Source organism: Sporobolomyces salmoneus, assembly GCF_050403485.1.
Source record: "Sporobolomyces salmoneus JCM6883 DNA, S_salmoneus_JCM6883_v1_ctg103, whole genome shotgun sequence".
Classification (NCBI taxonomy): domain Eukaryota; kingdom Fungi; phylum Basidiomycota; class Microbotryomycetes; order Sporidiobolales; family Sporidiobolaceae; genus Sporobolomyces; species Sporobolomyces salmoneus.
The window spans coordinates 3,056-23,368 of NW_027481060.1; the positions used below are offsets into that span (position 1 = coordinate 3,056).

Below are 20,313 nucleotides of genomic sequence, written 5' to 3' on the forward strand. Positions count from 1 at the left end.
ATCAACCGAGCTGTACAAACAGTAGCGCAAAAAACCAATATAATCGCGTACAAAAGACAAGATCAAACAGCTCTTTCCTCTTCTCCGTTCGCCGTTCTACATCGTGCGACTCGCAGCAAGAGACTCTCACGTACTCAGACGCTCACATTCGGCCGATCTGCGAACGTTTGAGCGCGTTTCCGCCGAAAGCTGACAGAGACGCTTTCTTCGAGCTCGTTTCATTGAGTCGTGTCATTCCCGCGCACGTTATTGGCTTTTGATGCCTTTACAGTAACTTAAAACGAGTCCGAATTGGAAGTAGAGTCCGAGCTGATCGAGAGAAAGTTCTCGGCGCGAAGTGATGTCCCAATTTCGCAGTTTCTGAATCGCTCGCAGCCTCTCAATTTCTGTCTTCTTCCCTCTCTGTCACCCCGTTCTCAACCTCGTCAACGTCGCGCACACAAGAACAAAGTCACTATGTACCTCACTCGAGTCCCTCTCGTCCTCTTCCCCCTGCTCTTTTCCCTCTCGCTCAAATCCGTCGCTTCGGCTCCTTTCCCTTCGAACGACTTCTTCCGCTCCCTCAATCTTGGTCTCGTCGGAGGAGGAGCGACCGATCTTCTCGAGGGATTGAAACGTGTGTTTCTTCATTGCTCTCTTCTACGAGTGGATTCTCGCTCGAGAAAGCTGACTCGTTCGAGTCGAGATTAGTCGATTCGTTCGAACGTATCCATCATCTCTTCGAGAACCTCCCTTCTCCCTCCTTCAACGACGAAGACAAGAACAAAGTTCGTACGATCGAGAAACATTACGTTGATGAAAACGGATTCGATTGTCACGAGAAGATTTCCACTTATTTCGATTCCTTCTCGTTCCCCTCTCGTCCTACTCCTCACCACTACGCCGACTCCTCCTTCGACAACTCCGACAAGAAGAACAACTTGGAGGAGAAGATCGAGAGAGAAGGAGAGAAGGAGAGTTTGTTCCGAATTCAGAAGAAGAAGAGGTCGTTGAAAGAGGAGGAGGAAGCGAGTAAAGCCCCGGATTTCGTAGTGGAAGATGGATTCTATGGGGAGGGACCGAAGGAGAAGGAATGGTTCGATTTGTAGAAAGAGAGAGAGAGGAGGTTGCTTGATTAGCTTGCTTGGATAGTTTTCGGTTGAAACGAAAGCGGTTCTGTTCTTGTCCAAGCTTGAGCTCGAGATTGAGTAGAGATTTGACATCCGAGCGAATCTCGACAACGATACTCGAGCAGCGAGAGAACGAAAGTACGAGATGAATGAGTTCTGTTTTTTCAAATCTTTTTGACATTCGTTTTTCTGGTTATTTCGTACATACAAGTTTCATTCGATGCATTTCGTTTCTCCTCCCATCTCTCCTCCCCTTTCTCCTTTTCCTTCCCCCTCTCTCCCCTCGAAAAGAGCTTAGAGCCTCTTCTCCTTAAATCCCTTGACAACGACCACTTTCTCCCCCGTTCCGAACAACTCTCGATCAACCTTCCCTCGTCTCCCCGTAACGAACAACCATAACCCTTTAACCGTCGTGAACATCGGGAAAAACATTGAGACTCGTTTTTGATACGTTTTATACAACCTATCCACAACTTCCATCTTCTGTCAGCGGTACATTCTCCTCGGGGAGGGAAGGAGAGAGGAGAGTAGAGAGGAGAAACGTACGGGTATTTCGAAGCTGAAATCTTCTCGGTCAAATCGGTCGAAGCGAAGAACAATAAACTCATTAAAACGGGAGCCAAAATCGCGTAATTCCAATAGACTCCATGATCCTCCTTCAACTCCCTGTATGCCAATTCACCTGCCAAGACAACGTCCGCCTTGACGCGAGAGTAGAGGGAAGTGTAATTGAGGAGGTCGAGGTGTTTGATGTACGAGATGGGGTGGGAGAGAACGGTTAAGAGTTCGTTGAGCGAGGGGAGTTCGTCGGATACAGAGACAAGGAAGGAAGTGACGTTTGAGCGGGTGAGATGGGAGGAAACGGTAGAGAGGGGGTGGGAAGTTAGGGAGGAAGTGAGAGGGAGGAAAGGGAGAACGGCAAAGGCGTAGAGAATGTACCAGGTCGTTTGCTCGCAGGCGAAGTTCTGTTCGACAACGATCTCGTCAGTCAATACATTATTGAGGGAGAGGGAGAGTAGGAAGGGAGATCTTACAGGGTGCCTGGACCAACTCCAAAGTCCACCGGTGACGAATCCTCTCTCGATCGCTTTCTTCTCCTTCTCGGTTCTCCTACTCTGATCCTTCTTGAGCGCACCATGTTTCAAATTCTGAAACCTCTGTTGTTGATTATCCGCCCTCATCTCCAACGTCAACGTTACCAAGAACGCTGCGGCGAGTAAAACGTCGGCGACGTTCAAGGGAACTCGTACACTCTTTGCGTGGTGAGAGGTGAGCTTCTTGAGTTGGGAAATGTGACCGGAGGAAGAGAGGGAGTGGGTGAGGAGTAGGTATTGGGGAAGTTCGGCGATGAGGAGTAAGAGGTTTTGGATCCACGCGATGAAGACGAAGTTGAGCAGTTTGAACGCCCAGGTAGGGATCTTTTTACGAACTAGAGGCCAACGGTAATCCTCCGATCGACTAGAGGGCGTTACGAGTAACTAAGGATCAGCTCAGACTGGGGCGCAAAGGGGAGAGAGAAGAAGTGGAAAACTCACGGATCCAAGAACCCTCTCCTCGCGCTCTGATACGTCAACCTAGCACTCCAACAGCACTGCAACGCAAATACGAGTAACATTCGATGATCGAGTTCAGAGATGCTCGAGACTGAACCGTTCCAGTAAGGGATGAAAGTGAAATGAGCCGAGTAGACGAGAGGGAGAGTCGTCCACAATCGATCGACTTGGGAGACGTTGCCTGTAAGAGAGTCGAGAAGGGCGTCAGTGAACTGTCGTGGGGAGAATGAATGTTGTTTGCGAGAAACAGGATGAAGTCCCGTGACGTAGAAAGGCGGGTCGTAACGATCCTTCTCTCGAATCGAACTGCTCGACCCGTCGATCGCCGTAACGACCTAGTTCGTCGTTCCCTCATCTTTGTCCTGCCTAACTTCCCCGATCCAGAGGGAGAGAGAGAGAAGAGAGAAATGACCTCACCGGTAACTTCTCCCAAAAACCACACGAGCATCGAAATCGCCCCACAGAACAACAACGCCGGATGCAAAGGGTTCGTGTTCGTATCGAGGTAGTAGTTACGCCATGCCGAGAGCGAAGTATAGTCGGATGGGAGCGATTTCACCGTGAACGAAGTGAGAGAGGGAAGGAGGGAATGAGTGGGATGATGAGGGGTTAGGAGCGGGTTGGGTAACTTCATGTTGGGTTTGAGAGTTCCTTTCAGAGAAAGAGTGGGATGAAAGGAGAAGGAAGAAGAGGCGGGACTCTGCGAAATTGACGAAGTCGATTTGTTTGATCAAAGACGTGTCACCTCTCTCATCTCCTTCTACCTCGATAGCACCTTCCAGAGCTCAAGATGAATACACAAGAGATTATGCAACGGCTCCCTGAGCAACTACAGCAATTCAGGGTAAGTTTAACTCGTTTCATCTCATCTACCACATCTCTCCCTATTCTCTCTGTCTGTGGAAAGCGCGTGTGGAGGTCGTGTGGACTGACTATGTTGAGTATTCTAGCAGGAGAGATTACAAAATTTGAGACCGCCTCAAGAAGTACGTCAAACCTTTACACGCTCTTACGGCTCTCTCTGTTTCTCTCAGCTCTCGAATGGAGCGATCTCGTTTCCTGCGTGCTGATGATGAACATTCGTAATGCGTGTGCTGCGCGGTTTCCAGTTCTTTGACATGCAGGTGAGTCCACTCATGCTCTAAACTCAACATTTCGCAATCTCACACACTGACCGCGATCTCGGAACTACCCTGTGTGCGTAGCGTATCTCCAGACCAGCAGATATGGGCGTAAGTCTTTGTCTCCTCCTCGCGTTGTCTCCATGTCGGAAACTCCTCAGCCAAAACTCGAAAACTCATGTTTCGTTTCTTTCTTCTCTCTCTCGCAGGTCGCAACTCAACGAATCACCTAGTAAAGCTCATTCCTCTCTCTTGCACCCCTCAGGGTCATCCCCGTCTCGAGTCTGATCCACTTCCTCCCCGCTCGATTTGAACAGTAACACGAAATATTTCGCTGGAAATTACCTCCTTCGTCAGTCCTCCCTCTCTTTTCTCCCTTGCTCGCACTTTCTCCCTAGCCCCTCCTCTGACCTGTAATTGTCGTCGCTTGTAGTCGTCGGACTCCTAGCCATCTATTCCCTCTTAACAAACCCTCTCCTGCTCATCGCTCTCGGTTTCCTCGTCGGAGTACGCACATCCTCTCTCCTTTCCCTCTCCGTTCTCCCTAGTCTCGTCAAACTGACGTGCGGAGTCGAATTGAATGGAATAGGGTTTCGCAGCGATCAATAAATTCCTTACAGCCGACGTTCAATTCGGTTCGACGGTAATTACCCAGAAGAATTGTTATACTGCTTTATTCGTGATTGGATTACCGATCCTCTGGTTCGCTGGTACGTTCCCTCATCCCCTCTCTCCCCTCTCTTCTCCTCGACTCGCGAGGGGAAACTTGTCCGCACGAGAAATGGGAATTGATGATGATCGCGAGATGAGTAGCTCCAATCGCGACATTCTTCTGGTTGGTAGGTAGTTCGGCAGTGTTGATCCTGGGACATGCGGCTATGTTGGAACCGGGAGTCGAGTCAGAGTATGGAGCGGTTCAGTCGGTTTAAAGTCGCGAAAACGAGGGGAAACCTATGGACAATTTTTCACGGAGACGAGGAGCTCTCCTCGACGGGACGCTAGTACGAGGTTTCTGGAGGAGGGACACTTCAATGGCAGCCGCGGGCGGGAGTAGCTAGATTGGATTGGCTTCCGTGTTCTTGTTTTATTTCTTCTTCGTTCTGCTCCTTACCTAGACTGCTTGTAACTCGCTCATCGCTCTCTACTGCGACCACCTCTCACACTCTCACGCGCTGCTCTGTCAGAAAGAAACTGCTAAAGGAACTTCATATTGGTATTTACAATTCATGATATCTCGTTCCCCTCCTCTTCTAAGCTCTAAGTCGATTTAGTTCCCGAAGTAGCCGCCGCATTCCTCGCCTCATGACCGCTCTCCTCGACCTTCTCTGCCTTTGGGTTCTCGGGCTTGTGATCCTTCTCACCATCGTCAGGTCGAGAGAACGGAGAATCGTCGTCGTTTTCAACTTCGGCTTTACGGGCTTGAGCCGCGAGAGCACCGGTTTCTCGCAGGTGACCTTGTTCGACGAGTTCGGGGTTGTGCGTGAGCTATCATCGCGAAGGAGAAGGAGTTAGTAACGGAAGAAGAGGGAAGGAGGAGGGAAGGAGGAGGGAAGGAGGAGAGAGAAACGAACTTTGCCCTTGAGGATTTCTCCTTTCGCTTTCACTTGATCGGCGATACCGGAACCGTCGTTGTAGTGAGGTCCTAGACCGGCTTTACCGCTATCATCGTTGCAAAAAGAGTCAGTTTTCCTTTTCTCGTAACTCCTGCCGGAGTTCACCTCGATGTGAGAGATTAGCGGAGGGGAGAGAAACGTACGCATGCATCTGAGGTGGGTACTCAGTCTGTGCCGAAGTTCCTTCTGCTCCTTCCTCTCGTACGGCCGATTCATTCGTCGCAGTCTTCTCAGGTGCTCCTTCCCTCGTCTCGAGGTTATCCCTCGAATCAGGTCCGACCTTCTTCTCCTCGAGTCCAACTCTAGTACCAGCAGCCGTAGGTTTCTCAGTGGAAGCGGTCGAGGCGGTTTGGGGAGCAGTCGAAGGTTGAACGGTCGATTGCGAAGGGGCCGAAGTTGAGGAAGTTTCGGGAGTTACAGTAGAAGTGGGAGCGGAATCGACAGTGTTAGAGGTCGAGGAGAGAGTTTCGGTCTTGTAGGGTTGGTGGTGGTTAGCAGGCGAGTCAGACCTACACGAATGAAACCGGAAGTGGGGGGAAAGGAAGAGTCAGTCTAAGACAGCTAGACTAGAGGAGGAGACGACCTTACATGATTGAGTTGGTTTGATGCAAAGATAGAATCTCTTGGGTGAAGAGAGAAAGAGAAGAGGAGCGAGAAGAGCGACACACGTTGTTCGGTATCGTTCAGCGAATGACGTTACAACCTTTCGAGTGACGACCGAAGCGGGGTGAGGGAAAGGGGTTCGCTCCAGTCGCACAGTCACAGCTCACGCGGACTGCAGAGATGTGAGCCTCCGAGACGTGTGAGTTGCGAGCGAAGGAACAAGTATTGCAATCGAAGCGGAATGGAAGATTACTTGAAATTTCGTCTCGACCGAGCTCGTTCCCGCTCTTCAGCAGTCGAGCTCCGTTTGAACGATAGGTGTGGGAGTACTGGGTCTCTTGTGGTGTCGAAGAGGGTAGAGTGAGCATCGAATGAACGAGGGATCAAGACGGAGCTTGGTTGCGGAGTTCGGCGAGAGGTTGAGTTTGTCGATACGCGAGCGCTTCGTCGCTCTGGTGCTTTCCCTGCGCAACAGACTCGTCAGTATATGATAGAGCCACAGATGGAGGCATAGCTCGAGCGAAAGAGAGTAGAGAACGCACCGTTAAGAGCAGTTCTTGCTCGGGAACCTTTGCCTCCCTTTCTCTTCCTTCATGGCCAGTTTCGCTCGATCACTTCTCGTAGTCCTTCGCGATATCCGATATCCTTTGTGCCAGCTTGACATCCAGTTCCGACAACGAGTTCCCTTTGTCGTGCGTCGTTAAGGTGATTTTCACTCTATTGTAAACGTTCGACCATTCGGGATGATGCTGTAAGCCCGCCCCACCCCCGTCAGCTCTGGACCTTTCGTGCCGTGACAGCGGTTGGAACACAGGCTTACGTTGAGTTTCTCCGCCTGAAGAGCAACCCGACTCACGAATCCCCATGCCTGACCGAAATCTCTGAATCGATACTCCCTCGAGAGCGTCGATCGTTCTTGTTCTACTTCTCCGTGTACGCCAGAGGTGCTGGGGGAGGAGAGGATCCAGCCGGAGGAGGAAAGGGAGGAGAGAGACGAAGGATTGGCGGGAGTTCGGCGGAGAGAGGCGTTCGAGGGAGCGGGAGCGGGCACAAGGCGAGTAGTATGCAGGAGTCGTGTTTGTACGGTCGAGCGGAGCATCTTGAACGGTGTGAGAGGTCGAAGGGAAAGGTTAGAGATGAGACTTGAGCGGCTCTTGCTTCCCTACCTGTCACTCTGGAACGCCTTTCAGACGTATATATGCTCTGCCAACTACTGGGAAAGTCGGAAAGATGCGCGAAGAACCTCCTAGACTCACTGAGAAGCGTACGAGCCATCACTCAACTTTCTGTCGTTCCTCTTTCCCGCTTGTCCCGACCTGTACTTATCGACTCGGAGTTCAGAGGCTCAGAAGCAAGGGCAAGATAGCGTACGATCCTCCTCCCAGCTCGAAAGTATCAGACAAAAGACGCGGACAAGGGAAGGAGATCTCGCATTCAGGGAGTGTCGAAGAGGTCAAAAAGCGATGATTGTGTGCAGTCTGTACCTCGTCGCGGTTGACGTACTCTTGCACGATCTTTCGGTCCCGATCGCGAAACTTGGATCTGATGCAAAGAGAATTCGGAGAAGATTTCGAAAACTTTGTTTTCTGCGAAATCGCCGCGCAATAGCTGTCGCTGTCTCTGTGCTGCGCCACGAAGGTCGGGGCACTGACAAGCGATATATGAAGGTCCGAGCTCATTGGGAAGAGGCGACAGTCGCCGCGTAATACCCGAGAGGAGAAATTGAGAAAGGATTCGTCGAAACCAGTGGGCTCCTTTTCCCTGATGTCCATTCCATTACCTGCGCGATACAATGCATGTCTCAGAGCACAATGGCATGCACGTCTGAACCTAGGCGGTGCTGGGAACGTCAGGAGAGAGTGGTAAAGCGAGAGAAAGTAAGATTGCGACGGAACCAGGGACAAATCGAATCGACGACAACGCAGCCTTGTCGTTGCAAGGACCAGGCGCCAGGATAGAGGGCCACTGTCTCTCCGGAGCTAGTGAGGGATCAGGAAGCAGTACGACCTTGGGAACGAAGGCGGACGATTGTCCCCAGAAACGTATCCCGTCTCCTCAATTCCATCTGAACGAGGGGGAGGTCGAAGATGCGTGTACTGATAGCAGACAACAAGCTCTGTGGCACGCTCTGAGCTGAGGAGAGACTGCTGAGGATTCGATAGTAGAGGTTGAAACGGCGAAACGAGGGAAAGAGTGACCGGAAGGCGAGGAGCTGCGCGAATCGTTTGAAGAGCAGAGCAGCGGTCGTTAGAGCTACTGAACGTTGTCGTCGCAAATTCGAGTGAAAGGAGAGAGGGAGACCTTTGACTTGGAGCGATTACGACGTTTCGCTCCTCCTCATCACTCGACTCTCGACCAACCTCTTCAAACTAGCCAGATAGGAGAGCACAAGAATGCCCTCTCTACCCTCAACCTCGCTCCCGGTGGGACAAGAGCCCTCGAAAGGGTTGACGACGTACTTCACTTCGAAAATCGAACAAGCCGAACACCTCATTCACTCGCGCACGCAGAACTTGCGTCGATTGGAGGCCCAACGTAACGCGTTGAACGCGAGAGTGAGACTGTTGAGGGAAGAGTTGCAGTTGTTACAGGAACCGGGTAGTTACGTAGGAGAAGTCGTCAAGGTCATGGGGAAGAAGAAGGTACTCGTTAAAGTACAACCTGAAGGGAAATATGGTACGTTTACACTATTCTCCAGTCGAGAGACTGCTCTCCTCGACGGGAGTTGTTCGCTGACGTTGCTCCTCTCTCTCCTCTCTCAACCTCCTACCTCGCTCCTCCTTGACGATCATGCAGTTGTCGACTTTGCACCTTCGATCCAACTCTCTCAGCTCACTCCTAACCTCCGAGTCGCCCTCCGTTCGGATTCTTACCAACTTCATTCGATTCTGCCCACGAAACAAGATCCACTCGTTCAAATGATGATGGTAGAGAAAGTACCCGACTCGACTTACGAAATGGTCGGAGGATTAGAACAACAAATCAAGGAGATCAAAGAGGTGATCGAATTACCCGTCAAACACCCCGAATTGTTCGACGCACTCGGAATCGCTCAACCGAAAGGAGTACTCTTGTATGGTCCTCCTGGAACGGGAAAGACTTTGTTGGCACGAGCAGTCGCACATCATACGGATTGTAGGTTCATTAGGGTATCGGGATCGGAATTGGTACAGAAATACATCGGAGAAGGTTCAAGAATGGTCAGTCTTCTCGTCGCTCATCCAGGGTGATGGACAGAACGCGTTGACTGACGTTTTCTCTCCCTCAGGTCCGTGAACTGTTCGTCATGGCACGAGAACACGCTCCTTCGATCATCTTCATGGATGAAATTGATTCGATCGGTTCTTCGCGAGGTGGTTCAGGTTCGGGAGGAGGTGATTCCGAAGTACAACGTACCATGCTCGAGTTGTTGAATCAGTTGGATGGGTTCGAAGCGACCAAGAACATCAAGGTCAGTCTTCGCTCTCCCTTTCTCTCCGTCTCGCGAGATCGAAGCTTTGTCGCAGATTGAAGAATGCGTGTGAAACTGATACGATCTCTCGTTGGTCGATGATAGGTCATCATGGCGACGAATCGTATCGATATCCTCGATTCCGCCCTCCTTCGTCCCGGTCGAATAGATCGAAAGATTGAATTCCCTCCCCCTGGGTCCGTCTCCCTTACCCTCTTTCCTCCTTCCTTCCTCCGATCACTAACTCTTTTTCCGTCTCTGTAGTCCCGAAGCACGTGTCTCCATCCTCCGTATCCATTCCCGCAAGATGTCTCTTCAACGAGGAATCAACCTTCGAAGTCTCGCCGAGAAGATGGGTAATTGTTCGGGAGCCGAAGTGAGGGGTATTTGTACAGAGGCGGGAATGTACGCGTTGAGGGAGAGGAGACAACATGTTACTCAGGAAGATTTCGAATTGGCTGTTGCAAAGGTAAAGTCAAAATCCCTTCGTCTTCGGTTTTTGATGTTCTGTATCGCGTACTGACGAGTGTTGATTGTGCGTACGATGCAGGTCTTGAGGAAAGCTAGTGAAGGAAACATGTCGTCGACCAAGTTGTTCAACTAGGTCTGAAGCTGCTTTCTCGTTTGAATCCGAAATCGAAACAAAGTTTTACCGCAGTTCAACAGCGATGAGGATCCGTACGACCACTCACTGTCGGCTTCATTAGCTCAAGTGTCTACCGCCTTGCTGTTGAACGAGCTTTCGTCGAGAGGTCCTCGAATCTGCGTTGATTTGATTTCTGTCGGCGATGGTTTCTCTCTAATCTATCGACTCTACACTCGTAACTCACGCACCACATTTCATACATCATAGCGATCTACGAGCCTCAATAATACAGGATTCCAGGTTATCACTTCGCGGTAGAATATGGGTATCGAAAACGAAAAAGAGAGGTATAATTGATTCGGAAAGGTTGAATGTCGATCAAGCGTTCAGTCGGCTCAGTAGCGCCTTGAGTGAAGAGGACACGAATGAACGTCAGCGTTCGCCATAAGCTCGTCACGAACAAGCGAGAATCCAACTCACTTTCGCATCCCCTTTCGACCCAATCTCTTCTCCCTCTTCCTGTTCCCCTTCCTTCGATTTCCCTTTCCCAGTACCGGTACCACTCGTATCCTTGAGATTGATACCTCCGATCGTAGAGCTCTGTTTCCCCGCTACCCAATTGATGAAATTGGTTCTTGATTGATTCCAAACTCCCAATTCTTCGTCTTCACCAGCTTCTGGGTCGTTGCCTGGTCTCGTACGACTGCGAGTTGCTTTGATCGAAGACTGTGTGGTGGCGGCGGGAGAGGGAGTCGAGAGTAGAGTTTCGATCGATTGGGAGAGGGAAACGAGAGAGGGAGAGAGGTTCGTCGTTCGTTGATGCAGAGGATTGCGTTCTGGAAGGCGCCATCGAAAGTATCAGACATCTCGTCATATACAATGTCGTAATAGTGAAACGCGAGCTCACCGCCTCCGAATCCTAACCAACCAATTTCTTCCTTGATTCGTTCTAACCTCATCTCTTTCTCCCTCAAGAACAGCTCGACGACTTTCAATCGACGTTGTTTCAGTAATTCTTCCTCGTATAGCTTCAGTTCTTGTTCGTACTCCGTCAAAGTCGATTCATGAGATTCTTTCAAACTTGTATCGAAATTGACCTGTTCTTAACCTCATGTTAACATAATTCGAGCCGCAACATACGGTGCAGGAGGAAGTCTGACCTGATGAGGTAGTTGGACGTAAGGAATGAGTGCTTCGTCGAGGTTGAAAGTGTTCCTCAACATGAAGATTTCAAACAAATCGAATTGTTTATCAATCTCGTGTTCCAACAGCGTCTCCAATCTGTAGCAGCCCTGTAAGACCCCTCCTTTATCAGCTCACGCGTCCAGCCTGATCAGGGAGAGGACTTACTCGTTGAACTTGCTCTTGTTGTTCCTCATCGACTGGTTCCCCTTTCCCCTTCTGTTGTTCCTGCTGAGCCTGTACCAATTTGATCAACTCTTCTTCCAACCATCCACTCGCGACGTAGAGGCATTTGTTCGCGATGTCGAAACACGATTTCGCGAATGATTCGGGAGCGAAACGGAAATGTTCAGTTAGGATCGTTGATTTGATCGATTTGATTTGCGATTTGGAGAGTTCTGTAAGTTCTGCCATCCTGTAGAGGGCGTAATCGAGCAGGCGAGTGGCGAGTGAGAAGAGAGATGAAGGGAGAGAGGGAATTCTCGATCAACATCTCTCGTCCTCTGCCTCCTCATCAATCGACCGAATCGACGCTCGTACTATAGAGAACGGTACCATTCATTAACCTAACGTCGGATCTATACGGTGCGCGAGTCGACCCTTGTCTCTCGAGTTGGATCCCCTCCTCGACATCAACTCCAATCTTTCGCGGGGAGCCACACCGTAGAATGCTGCTGGAACAGCTGTACTGGGTCTAACAGCCCTGCACCATAGGTTTCTCGGGCGGCGCTCCCTCATCAGCAAATCTCAACGCTCTTCTTCCGCACCTACCTCCAAGTTCTCGAGCATTTCTAGCCTCAACCCAAGCTGCGACGGCATATTGATGATTGAGGAGCAGTCCCCGGGTAGACGGATGCCGACAGGCTGTTGTTCGCACTCAAATTATCGACGAGGAAATTTGCGAAAGTATCGACGGAGTTGGCAAGGCGCGCAACGGAGACGACACGGGTCCATCGCGACGTCGCCTGGATTCAGGCAAACCCGTGAGTCCGTCGTTCCCTTACTGCGCGCATGTGGAAGGGATCTGATGTAGACGCCGCTGTTTCTTTCGTAGCTTCTCGAATCGCATTCTGCCGAGCTGAACTCGTTCCCTCCGTTCGCCATCCGCGTCAACACGCTTCTCAGACGATATGGAATCTCTCCGAGCGAATCTCGCCAGTACGCCAACAATGAGCCAGCCTGTTCTGTCGTTTTTCCGGTCAGCTCGATCGAAGAGTTTTCATGCTCGCTCCCTCTACATCACGGCTGGTTCGTTCACCTTTTGTTCAACGTCGGGAGTGGCCATACATACGATTGTCATGGAGCGGCGCGCGATGGGTAAAGAACGAGCTCGAATTTGCGTTTTCTCGCGTTTGTTCATCTACCTACGTGGTTTCTCTCTTGCTCGCCCGGGAACCTTCTGCATCGTCAGTCTGTTCATGTCGAGAAAACGGAGCCGAAGGCGGTCTACCAGTACCGACTACTCGAAGGAAATTGTTTCGACACTTCTTACGAAAAGCTTGATCCTTCGACACCGGTGATTTCTACCCACTGTTACAGCGCGTCCAAGCTCCAGACATCGCGAAGGTGAGGGTCGATTTCATCTCGCAAGCTTATCGAAGTAAATGCGCTAAATCCAACTTTGTGGAACAGCAAAGTCGAACCGTCGAACGAGCCGTTCAAACTTCGAGCACACAAACAAACGAAAATCTCTCTCATCTTCTCCGCGAGGCGTCGTGACAAACCTCCAAGTCGCCCGTAACGAAAGAATCGTAATCACCTTGTCGAAGCTCTCGGTGCGATCCAAGCATTCCGAGAAGACTCGAAGTCTCGAAACGCTTCTCGCCTTATCGAATGTTCTCAGCTGCGAAACTCGTCGTGGCTCCCGAACCAAGGTGAGCGTCTCTCCAACTTGAAGTTTGCGAAACTCACGAAGTCGAAAAGTTCGATTGAAAAATGAGAAGTCGCAACAAAAGTCCGAAATCGAAGAATGTGACTGTTCAAGTTTCTGAACATTCGAGAATCACTTTCGTCTTCGCGCGATTCCATCGTCGATTTTCGAGTGAAGTGATGGAAAACTGACACTTCTCAACTTTTCGCTGAAACGAGGGAGTACGTACTGTACGGTACAATACGGATTGTACGGAGTGAACAACCCGAAAACCATCGCAGGGAAGAAATGAGCCGTGCTCGGACCTCCTATCTCCTTTCCGTCGACTTCGCTCGAACGGACCTCATCCGCAACCCACAGCAGATGCGCGTCGACGCACGACGAAGTCGCTGTTCACTCAACCTCGAAGAGCTAGAGAAGACGTGTCGAATTGACAATCTTCGGAGTCCGGAGGATCGAAAACTTTAGGTAAGTTCCTTTTTGTCGATTCCTAGAAGGGTGTGCCTCGTTTTCGGCTCGGAAGGGCAAGACTCTCTCAAGCGGGAGACCCTTCGAGAAGAGCTTCACATCAAAACAGTAAACAAACAGCGCGCTTCGACTCGTCGACCCTACTTTTTAAGAACTTCTCGCTTCCAACTTCTTCTCTCTTCTTTCTTCATTCGACTCTTCTCTTCGTCTCTCACTCACCCTTCGTCACTCTTTCAGACTCCTCACCGTCCCCCCTCCACACTCTTTTTCTCTCTTCCTCAAGATGCGTTCCACCTTCGCCGCCGTTTCGGTCCTCTCTCTCGCCTCGGTCGCCCTCGCCCAATCTGCCACCCCCTCCGGTTACGGTCGATTCCCTTGCACCAGTACGTCCCACCACCTACTCTCTGTCTTTCCCTGCGGCAGAAGATCGCGCTTTCGATCGCGACCTTCGCCTGTTTTTCCGTGAAACTTTCTTCGAATGCGTTGTACTGATCTATCTATCTTTCCTTCCTTCCTCGTAGTCGTCAACGGTGACAACACCTTCTCTCCTGGTGAGTCTTCACTCTTGATCGACGCGACCAGTATCGCTCATCGCTGACTCACTTTTTTTTCGTGCACCTCTCAGATCAATCTCAATGTGCTTCCGACCTCCTCGTCAACCCCGGAGCCGACGACAACAACACCGGTAACCAAGGTGACCGAACCAACCCCGTCGACCCTGAGTGCGTTCAAGAACTCGAGTCTGGCGCCTACTTCTGCGGTATCGCAGGCGCTACCTGCACTTCCGACGCCAACTGCGACAACGGTGTCTGCACTGACGGAATCTGCCAAGGAGGTTTCACTCAAGAGTGTGGATCTACCGACACGAACTGCTCCGGTTTCTTGTACTGTCTCTCGAACGAGTTCTCAACGACTCCTACCGACACTTGCGGTGGTTTCAACGCCTATTGCCAGGACCCCACGCAAGGCAACGTCGACTTCACCAACGCTGAGAACTACGCCATCTTGTGAGTGACAACACGCATCTTACCTGTTCCGCCGAGCTTATAACTGACCGACCAAAACTTAGTAACCAATATTGCGAGTCAGGGTACTGCAACTTCAACTCCGCGGCATGCGATGTTCACGCTACGAACGTTGGTGACGATTGCTCCACCGACCCTGAATTCGTACGTCTTTTGCCCTATTTTGAAAGAAAAAAATGTGACTGACTCGTTCTTCTCGGTCTCAACGTTTAGCGATGCACGCAAACTGCTCAAGGCGATCAATTAGTGTGCGACCAAACCACCTTCACCTGTGCTCTCGCTTCCTCTCCCTCTGGCCGTGCCCGTGCGCGCCGAAACCTTTCCAACCGCAACCTTTGCCCCTCTGCCAACGAGGAAGCTTGCTCCGTTGCCGGTGGATTCGAGTGCATTGACACTTCGAGCTCGCTCGAGAACTGCGGTGAGTCTTTCTGACTATTCTCTCAGTGAACTCAGGCGAATCGATCACTGACGAGTCCTCTTCTTCCTCTCTGTAAGGTGGATGCGCCAACGCTGGAGGAGTCGACTGCTCTGCTATCGAGGGTGTCTCGAGCTCGTCCTGCAACATGGGTACCTGCGAAATCTGGTAAGTCTTGATCCCTTTCTTCCCTCTGACGAATTTCCCGCGCTAATATCTGTCTTTCGTCTAACAGGGCCTGCGCTGACGGATACACCTGGGATGCTTCCGCCGAGACCTGCGTCGCCAACTAAGCTCGTTCACCTATAGATTGATCTCTCGGATTTCTCCTTTTCGCATTTTCAGCAATACCCCTCTTCTGTTTTATTTTCGTTCCCCTGGATCCACCTCTCGCTTTACCCCTCCTCTCATCACTCGGAATCTCTCTTATGGAATCATGGAATCACAGGAAGTGTTCAAATCTTTGCTTTTTTCACTGTTACGATATCATTTTACTTCTAACTTATTCTTTGGATAGCTCGAGCATCTTGAAACTATATAACGCTTTGTTCGACATGACTCGTTGTTTGTTACTCAGTGAGCGAGAGTGACTGCGAGAGAGGCGAAAGGGAGAAGAATGCCAGTCACAAAGCTCAACAGCGGTCTCTCCGTTCCCCTCTTTCGCGCGACAGGCTCATGTGACTCGGATCGCTCCTTGACGGAGGCCGCTGATTCCATTCCTCTCCAAGGTGGAGGCACCGTCGACGCCAACGACACCGTCGGAGACTCGAGAGAATTCAATACGATTTGGCCCGTGTCGAATTGACGGCGAATTGGAGATAATTTGTCAGACCTGATGTCGTACAACACGTTGAAAGGTCTCGAACTTGGGTCTATCGTTGTGGGGAAACTCGTTGATGTCAACCTCCGTCGACGGAGTCGTCCGATCCAAACTTCCACCTCTCTGTTTCTCTTCCTCGCCATCTCCTACTCGTTGAAACATGTCTCAAACCTACTCTTCCAAGTGCCTCTGCGGAGCCTCCAGCATCACCGCCAAGGTCGAGGACTCTGGTTAGTTCTCTTTCCTCCCTCCACTTCCCCTCTCCTCCCTCGGTTCGGTCTCGAGTCTACTCAACTCTGACTCCACACACCTCGCTCGTCAATAGCTCCCGCGATCACCTGCTCGTGCACCGACTGCCAAAAGACCTCGGGAACCTCGCAAACTTCCAACTACCTCCTCAAAGAGGCCGACGTCCAAATCGAGGGAGACATCGGCAAATACACCAGCAAAGCTGCATCTGGTAACGACGTTACTCGTATCTTCTGCAAAGGTTGTGGTTCGCCATTCGCGCACAACTCGGCTGTGAGCTTCGAAACCTCTTTTCCGTCTTGATTCTCGTGCGAAACTGACGTTCTACTGGTCTGTCAGGCTTTCGGAGACTCGATGGCCGTCCAAATCGGTTCCCTCGGTGTCAACAAGGTCGTCTACGGCCTCGAGCTCTTCACGAAGGACCGCTGGTCAGTTTTCGTTTTCGTTTTGACCCTCTCGACTGATCGCTGATACCGACTTTTTCGCTTTGGCAGGTCTGGAGTTGCCCCTATCCAAGGTGCCGAGCAAAAGGAGACCGCTTAAAGGTCCCCAAGTTGTTCTTAGTCAGTACAAAGAATCAGTAATTTGAAGAAGTTTTCGTTTCGTTCCGCAGAGGCGAAGTCCGAAAGCTCTCCGCGGTGTCCTGCGCTCTGTTCCCTTTCTCCGCTTCGGGCCTTTCTGACCTCGATTCTGCTTCTGCTCTGAACACTTTCGTCCACGGACAGAGATGCGACGCTTGATCGTTTGCTGCGATGGCTCGTGAGTTCTCGAAACCTTGATCGGTTCCGCTAGTGTCCTGAGCTGATGATCAATGTTCTCCGTGTATGCAGCTGGGAGTCAGAGTTCTTCCAAGACGACTCGCGCATGTCGACAAACATCGCTCGACTCTACAACGCCCTCGACCTATCCGACTCGAGGAAGGAATCCAGGATCGAACAACTCAAGCTCTATATTGAGGGCGTCGGCACAGGTGAAGAGCTCCTGGTTGGACTCGTTGAGGTTCGCATACTTTTCAATCGGATTAATTGATGAGCAGCTCATGCTGCTCGAAAATAGGGAGCTTCTGGCTTGGGCGTGCTGAAAAAGGTTCGAGAGGTTTATTACTGGTTATGTGGCAACTACGAACTCGGCGATGAGGTGAGTCAAGCCTTGCTCTTTCGTCGTCAATCGTCGTATTCCGGATATCTCATTTCCGTAATCTGCTTGCGTAGATTTTCCTCTTCGGCTTCTCTCGAGGAGCTTACATCGCTCGCCTCGTCGCTTCCCTTATCTGTCTGCTCGGCATCCTCGAACCTAAATCGACTCTCGACTTGTTTCCTCGAATCTTCCTGCTACTATGCGACAAACGAGACCCAACAACATCGATCGGGAGAAAACGGCAGGAAGAGCTGGCAGGCTTCATTGAACGAATGCAAGAAGCGAGGACGAAGCAGTTGAAAGCGAGTGACGGCGGTTTCCTCGTTCGAACGTTGGGCCTTTTTGAGACGGTGAGCTTCGTTCTATATTCTTTCTCATGCGGGTCATTCATCACGTTCCCGATCCAGGTGCCGCCTTACCACCTCTTTTCTCGTCCCTCTGTTGGTGCTCATGATCCTGGCAATCCTTTCTCGCTTTCAGATCACCTCATCGAACCAGAAATCAAAACGGTCCTTCACGCCCTCGCAATCAACGAAGATCGGCCCTCGTATATGCCGATCATCTTCAAGCCAGGTTCAACGAAACGTGAGCAGGGACTGTGTCAAGCTTGGTTCTCTGGAGCTCACAAAGGTAAGCGAGCTCTCTGGACGTCTTATTTCCCGACCGGATTGATGGAGTCTCTTCGCACGCTAGATGTCGGAGGAGGCTACGTAGAGCGAGACCTGTCGAACGTGTCGCTTGCTTGGCTAGTCTCTCAAGTCGAACAAGACTTGTCAGTCGACTTAGAGTGGATTCGATCGCTTTTCAAAAATTCATCAGCACCTTGGGGCGCAATGGAGCCACATCGGTACGTCCCCCTGTCCCTTAACGCTTATACCCCTTGTGCTGATTTATTGCTATCTTCCAGCGGAGCCGGTCGATTCCTCCACCACCGACAAAGAACTTTCAACCTTCACTCGCCTTTCGAAAACGTGCACTCGTCTGTTCTTGAGCAACCCGCTCGATTTCTTCCGGAGATCGTCGGTCATCTACTTCGAGACTCGTCAATCTCCGTTCTTCCTCTATCACCGTTCGAGGCCCAAGTCAAGAAGGACTGGCACCTTCGATATTCGACACTCTCCCCTTCCTCCTCAATTTCCCTTCGTCCCTTCTCGCCTGAACGTCGACAGTCATCGAAATCAATCGCCTACACAGCTCAACGACACAAAGGAAGATGCCCTCTCCACTTTATCCTCGAGGCCGAACATGGTCTCGTTGACGATGTGAGAGAACTCGAGGCAAAGGTGTGGACAGCGGGGGATGCTCCTGGACAGTCGAAGAGTCGATGAAGCTGTATATACGATGCTGGCTACTGATTAGAGGTTGGTTGAATCGTTGAAAGCTCGTTCCCCTAGCTTCCCTCGGAGCAGAACCTCGAGCGATCCGGACTCAACCAATATACAGCATTGATCGCTTCTCCAGTCTTCATTCTTCATTCTTCACTCTGCTCTGTCATCCACTCCTGCCCCGATAGACGGAACGCGTCTACCAATCCCTGATACCACTCGACGTGAGGCGTTCCTCGAAGTCTCGGAATCGTCAGGCTCGGTCAACTGCAAGAGCCGCGAGGGAGATGACCGAAGGTCGAAGGTCTACATGGTGGGAAGATAACAAAGCGGCAGGTCCGGAACTATTCGCCTTTGTGCGGAAGAACAACTGGAAGGAAACGACAAGGAACTCGTTTGGCTTAAAATACCTTCGTGAGTGACAAACACCCAGCTCTCACAGCTTCACAATTTATAGTATACCGACAGTGGACACTATCGACAGCTTGGTGGATCTTGTGTTTCGTTACTGTCGCGGTCGGAGTGTTGCTTGGATTTTATCGAGACACGATTGTCGAAACTGTGAGTCGAGCCGAGCTATCTTGTCCCCGGTTACTCTCGGAATCGCAACGCTCAACCCTATCCGACACCCGCTGACAGATATCCGAGTGTCTGCGTATAGATCCAACCACAACGAAAGGCCATCATTCATTTTCCATTTTCGTGGGTCGTCCCGCTGCTCGCAACGATATTGATCTCTGCGACTCCTTTCACCGGTCGACACATCGTTCTCATCCTCGCCGGTCTCATCTACGAGCTCAAGGTCGCGCTTCTCATCTCAGCCGTAGGCGTCTTCTTCGGGGAGATTCTTTGCTACGTCGTCTTCAAGTCTTTGTTTGCGAAACGAGCTGCAAAGTAAGTTGTTCGATCGTTCAACGGTGATGTACAATTGGTAACCTGTTGCCTCGTCGGAATAGGATTGAGCAGAAGAACTTGTTCTATGGAGCCGTTGCTCTTTCGCAGAGGCGAAGTGGGATCATCTTGTGAGTTGCGCTCCGCAATCGCCATACCAGAGAGCATCACTGACTATTCTTCGAGGCACAGCCTGTCAGTCGTACGCTGTAAGCACCACTCTCAAGATTTCCTCCCGACGCCTTTTCGAGCTCGATATCCTCCCCGATCTTTCCAGATTCCTTCATCCCGAGCCGAGTAGCGAGCGCGACTCAGGCTATCGTTGGCGTCTCGTTCTTCAAGTTCATGGCCGCTGCGTAAATCGTAGACTCTATCCTCGATGAGGTTCTTTCTTGCCTTGTGCGAATCTCAATCCTAACTTGCGCTTCGACGCACAGGGTCATTTCGATGCCGAAGCAACTCTCCGAGGTCTGGATAGGAGCATTAATTGCCGGTACCCCAGACCCTGCGAAGAGAAACGTAAGTACCTCTCTGACACTTATTTCTGAAGAGAAAAGAAAACTTACATTCCAAATCTTCTATTTCGTGCCAGCAACACATGACGATCACGATAGTCATTCTCGTCATCACCGGCGTGACGGGAACGATCGCGTTGTACGAGGTCTACATGCGCGCTCGTCGTTATTATCCTCAGCTTCGAGCCGAGAGATTCGAGAATCAAATGGACGCAAGAACAACGAACTCGGACCTCGAAAGCGAGGGCAACGTTTCGGATAAGACGACGAGAGCGAAATCGATCAAGGGAGGCAGATATGCCAACGAGACAGATGAGGTCGAAAAGGATCGGGAAACTTCAGCTTTCATTCCCGTAGCTCGATGATATTCTCTTCCTGTA

The 20,313-nt window shown here is 51.0% G+C and overlaps 9 protein-coding genes across 9 annotated transcripts; 6 read left to right on the plus strand and 3 right to left on the minus strand.

Moving 5' to 3' along the window:
- Positions 1-456: 456 nt before the first annotated feature.
- On the plus strand, positions 457-1,088 carry JCM6883_001058 (uncharacterized protein; the record flags this gene model as incomplete). Its single annotated transcript, XM_076635456.1, has 2 exons — positions 457-616; positions 691-1,088. 2 exons carry the CDS (start codon positions 457-459, stop codon positions 1,086-1,088), a joined length of 558 nt encoding a protein of 185 aa, XP_076484550.1.
- Positions 1,089-1,403: 315 nt separating this feature from the next.
- JCM6883_001059 (uncharacterized protein) lies at positions 1,404-3,296 on the minus strand (the record flags this gene model as incomplete). The annotated part of the gene is made up of 5 exons (XM_076635457.1): positions 1,404-1,572; positions 1,656-2,074; positions 2,144-2,567; positions 2,645-2,843; positions 3,080-3,296. The coding sequence occupies 5 exons, from the start codon at positions 3,294-3,296 to the stop codon at positions 1,404-1,406; spliced, it is 1,428 nt and encodes a 475-aa protein (XP_076484551.1).
- A 156-nt stretch (positions 3,297-3,452) lies between these two features.
- YIP3 (Yip3p) lies at positions 3,453-4,712 on the plus strand (the record flags this gene model as incomplete). The annotated part of the gene is made up of 8 exons (XM_076635458.1): positions 3,453-3,506; positions 3,616-3,648; positions 3,868-3,894; positions 3,993-4,015; positions 4,101-4,135; positions 4,217-4,290; positions 4,373-4,493; positions 4,597-4,712. The coding sequence occupies 8 exons, from the start codon at positions 3,453-3,455 to the stop codon at positions 4,710-4,712; spliced, it is 483 nt and encodes a 160-aa protein (XP_076484552.1).
- Positions 4,713-5,040: 328 nt separating this feature from the next.
- On the minus strand, positions 5,041-7,098 carry MCO14 (4a-hydroxytetrahydrobiopterin dehydratase; the record flags this gene model as incomplete). Its single annotated transcript, XM_076635459.1, has 5 exons — positions 5,041-5,268; positions 5,355-5,442; positions 5,540-5,905; positions 6,615-6,748; positions 6,820-7,098. 5 exons carry the CDS (start codon positions 7,096-7,098, stop codon positions 5,041-5,043), a joined length of 1,095 nt encoding a protein of 364 aa, XP_076484553.1.
- A 1,294-nt stretch (positions 7,099-8,392) lies between these two features.
- Positions 8,393-10,054, plus strand: RPT6 (proteasome regulatory particle base subunit RPT6; the record flags this gene model as incomplete). Its single annotated transcript, XM_076635460.1, has 6 exons — positions 8,393-8,675; positions 8,796-9,199; positions 9,268-9,450; positions 9,556-9,647; positions 9,715-9,919; positions 10,001-10,054. 6 exons carry the CDS (start codon positions 8,393-8,395, stop codon positions 10,052-10,054), a joined length of 1,221 nt encoding a protein of 406 aa, XP_076484554.1.
- Positions 10,055-10,489: 435 nt separating this feature from the next.
- Positions 10,490-11,632, minus strand: MTW1 (MIND complex subunit MTW1; the record flags this gene model as incomplete). The annotated part of the gene is made up of 4 exons (XM_076635461.1): positions 10,490-10,872; positions 10,944-11,116; positions 11,177-11,328; positions 11,387-11,632. The coding sequence occupies 4 exons, from the start codon at positions 11,630-11,632 to the stop codon at positions 10,490-10,492; spliced, it is 954 nt and encodes a 317-aa protein (XP_076484555.1).
- Positions 11,633-13,839: 2,207 nt separating this feature from the next.
- On the plus strand, positions 13,840-15,289 carry JCM6883_001064 (uncharacterized protein; the record flags this gene model as incomplete). Its single annotated transcript, XM_076635462.1, has 7 exons — positions 13,840-13,939; positions 14,078-14,107; positions 14,182-14,563; positions 14,626-14,725; positions 14,795-14,999; positions 15,077-15,164; positions 15,232-15,289. 7 exons carry the CDS (start codon positions 13,840-13,842, stop codon positions 15,287-15,289), a joined length of 963 nt encoding a protein of 320 aa, XP_076484556.1.
- Positions 15,290-15,976: 687 nt separating this feature from the next.
- On the plus strand, positions 15,977-16,608 carry JCM6883_001065 (GFA family protein; the record flags this gene model as incomplete). The annotated part of the gene is made up of 4 exons (XM_076635463.1): positions 15,977-16,046; positions 16,142-16,338; positions 16,405-16,493; positions 16,560-16,608. The coding sequence occupies 4 exons, from the start codon at positions 15,977-15,979 to the stop codon at positions 16,606-16,608; spliced, it is 405 nt and encodes a 134-aa protein (XP_076484557.1).
- Positions 16,609-16,792: 184 nt separating this feature from the next.
- JCM6883_001066 (uncharacterized protein) lies at positions 16,793-20,298 on the plus strand (the record flags this gene model as incomplete). Its single annotated transcript, XM_076635464.1, has 15 exons — positions 16,793-16,824; positions 16,896-17,064; positions 17,122-17,202; positions 17,277-17,552; positions 17,610-17,832; positions 17,896-18,049; positions 18,110-18,464; positions 18,785-18,941; positions 19,012-19,088; positions 19,189-19,421; positions 19,484-19,549; positions 19,611-19,627; positions 19,696-19,774; positions 19,856-19,937; positions 20,011-20,298. The coding sequence occupies 15 exons, from the start codon at positions 16,793-16,795 to the stop codon at positions 20,296-20,298; spliced, it is 2,289 nt and encodes a 762-aa protein (XP_076484558.1).
- Positions 20,299-20,313: the final 15 nt, after the last annotated feature.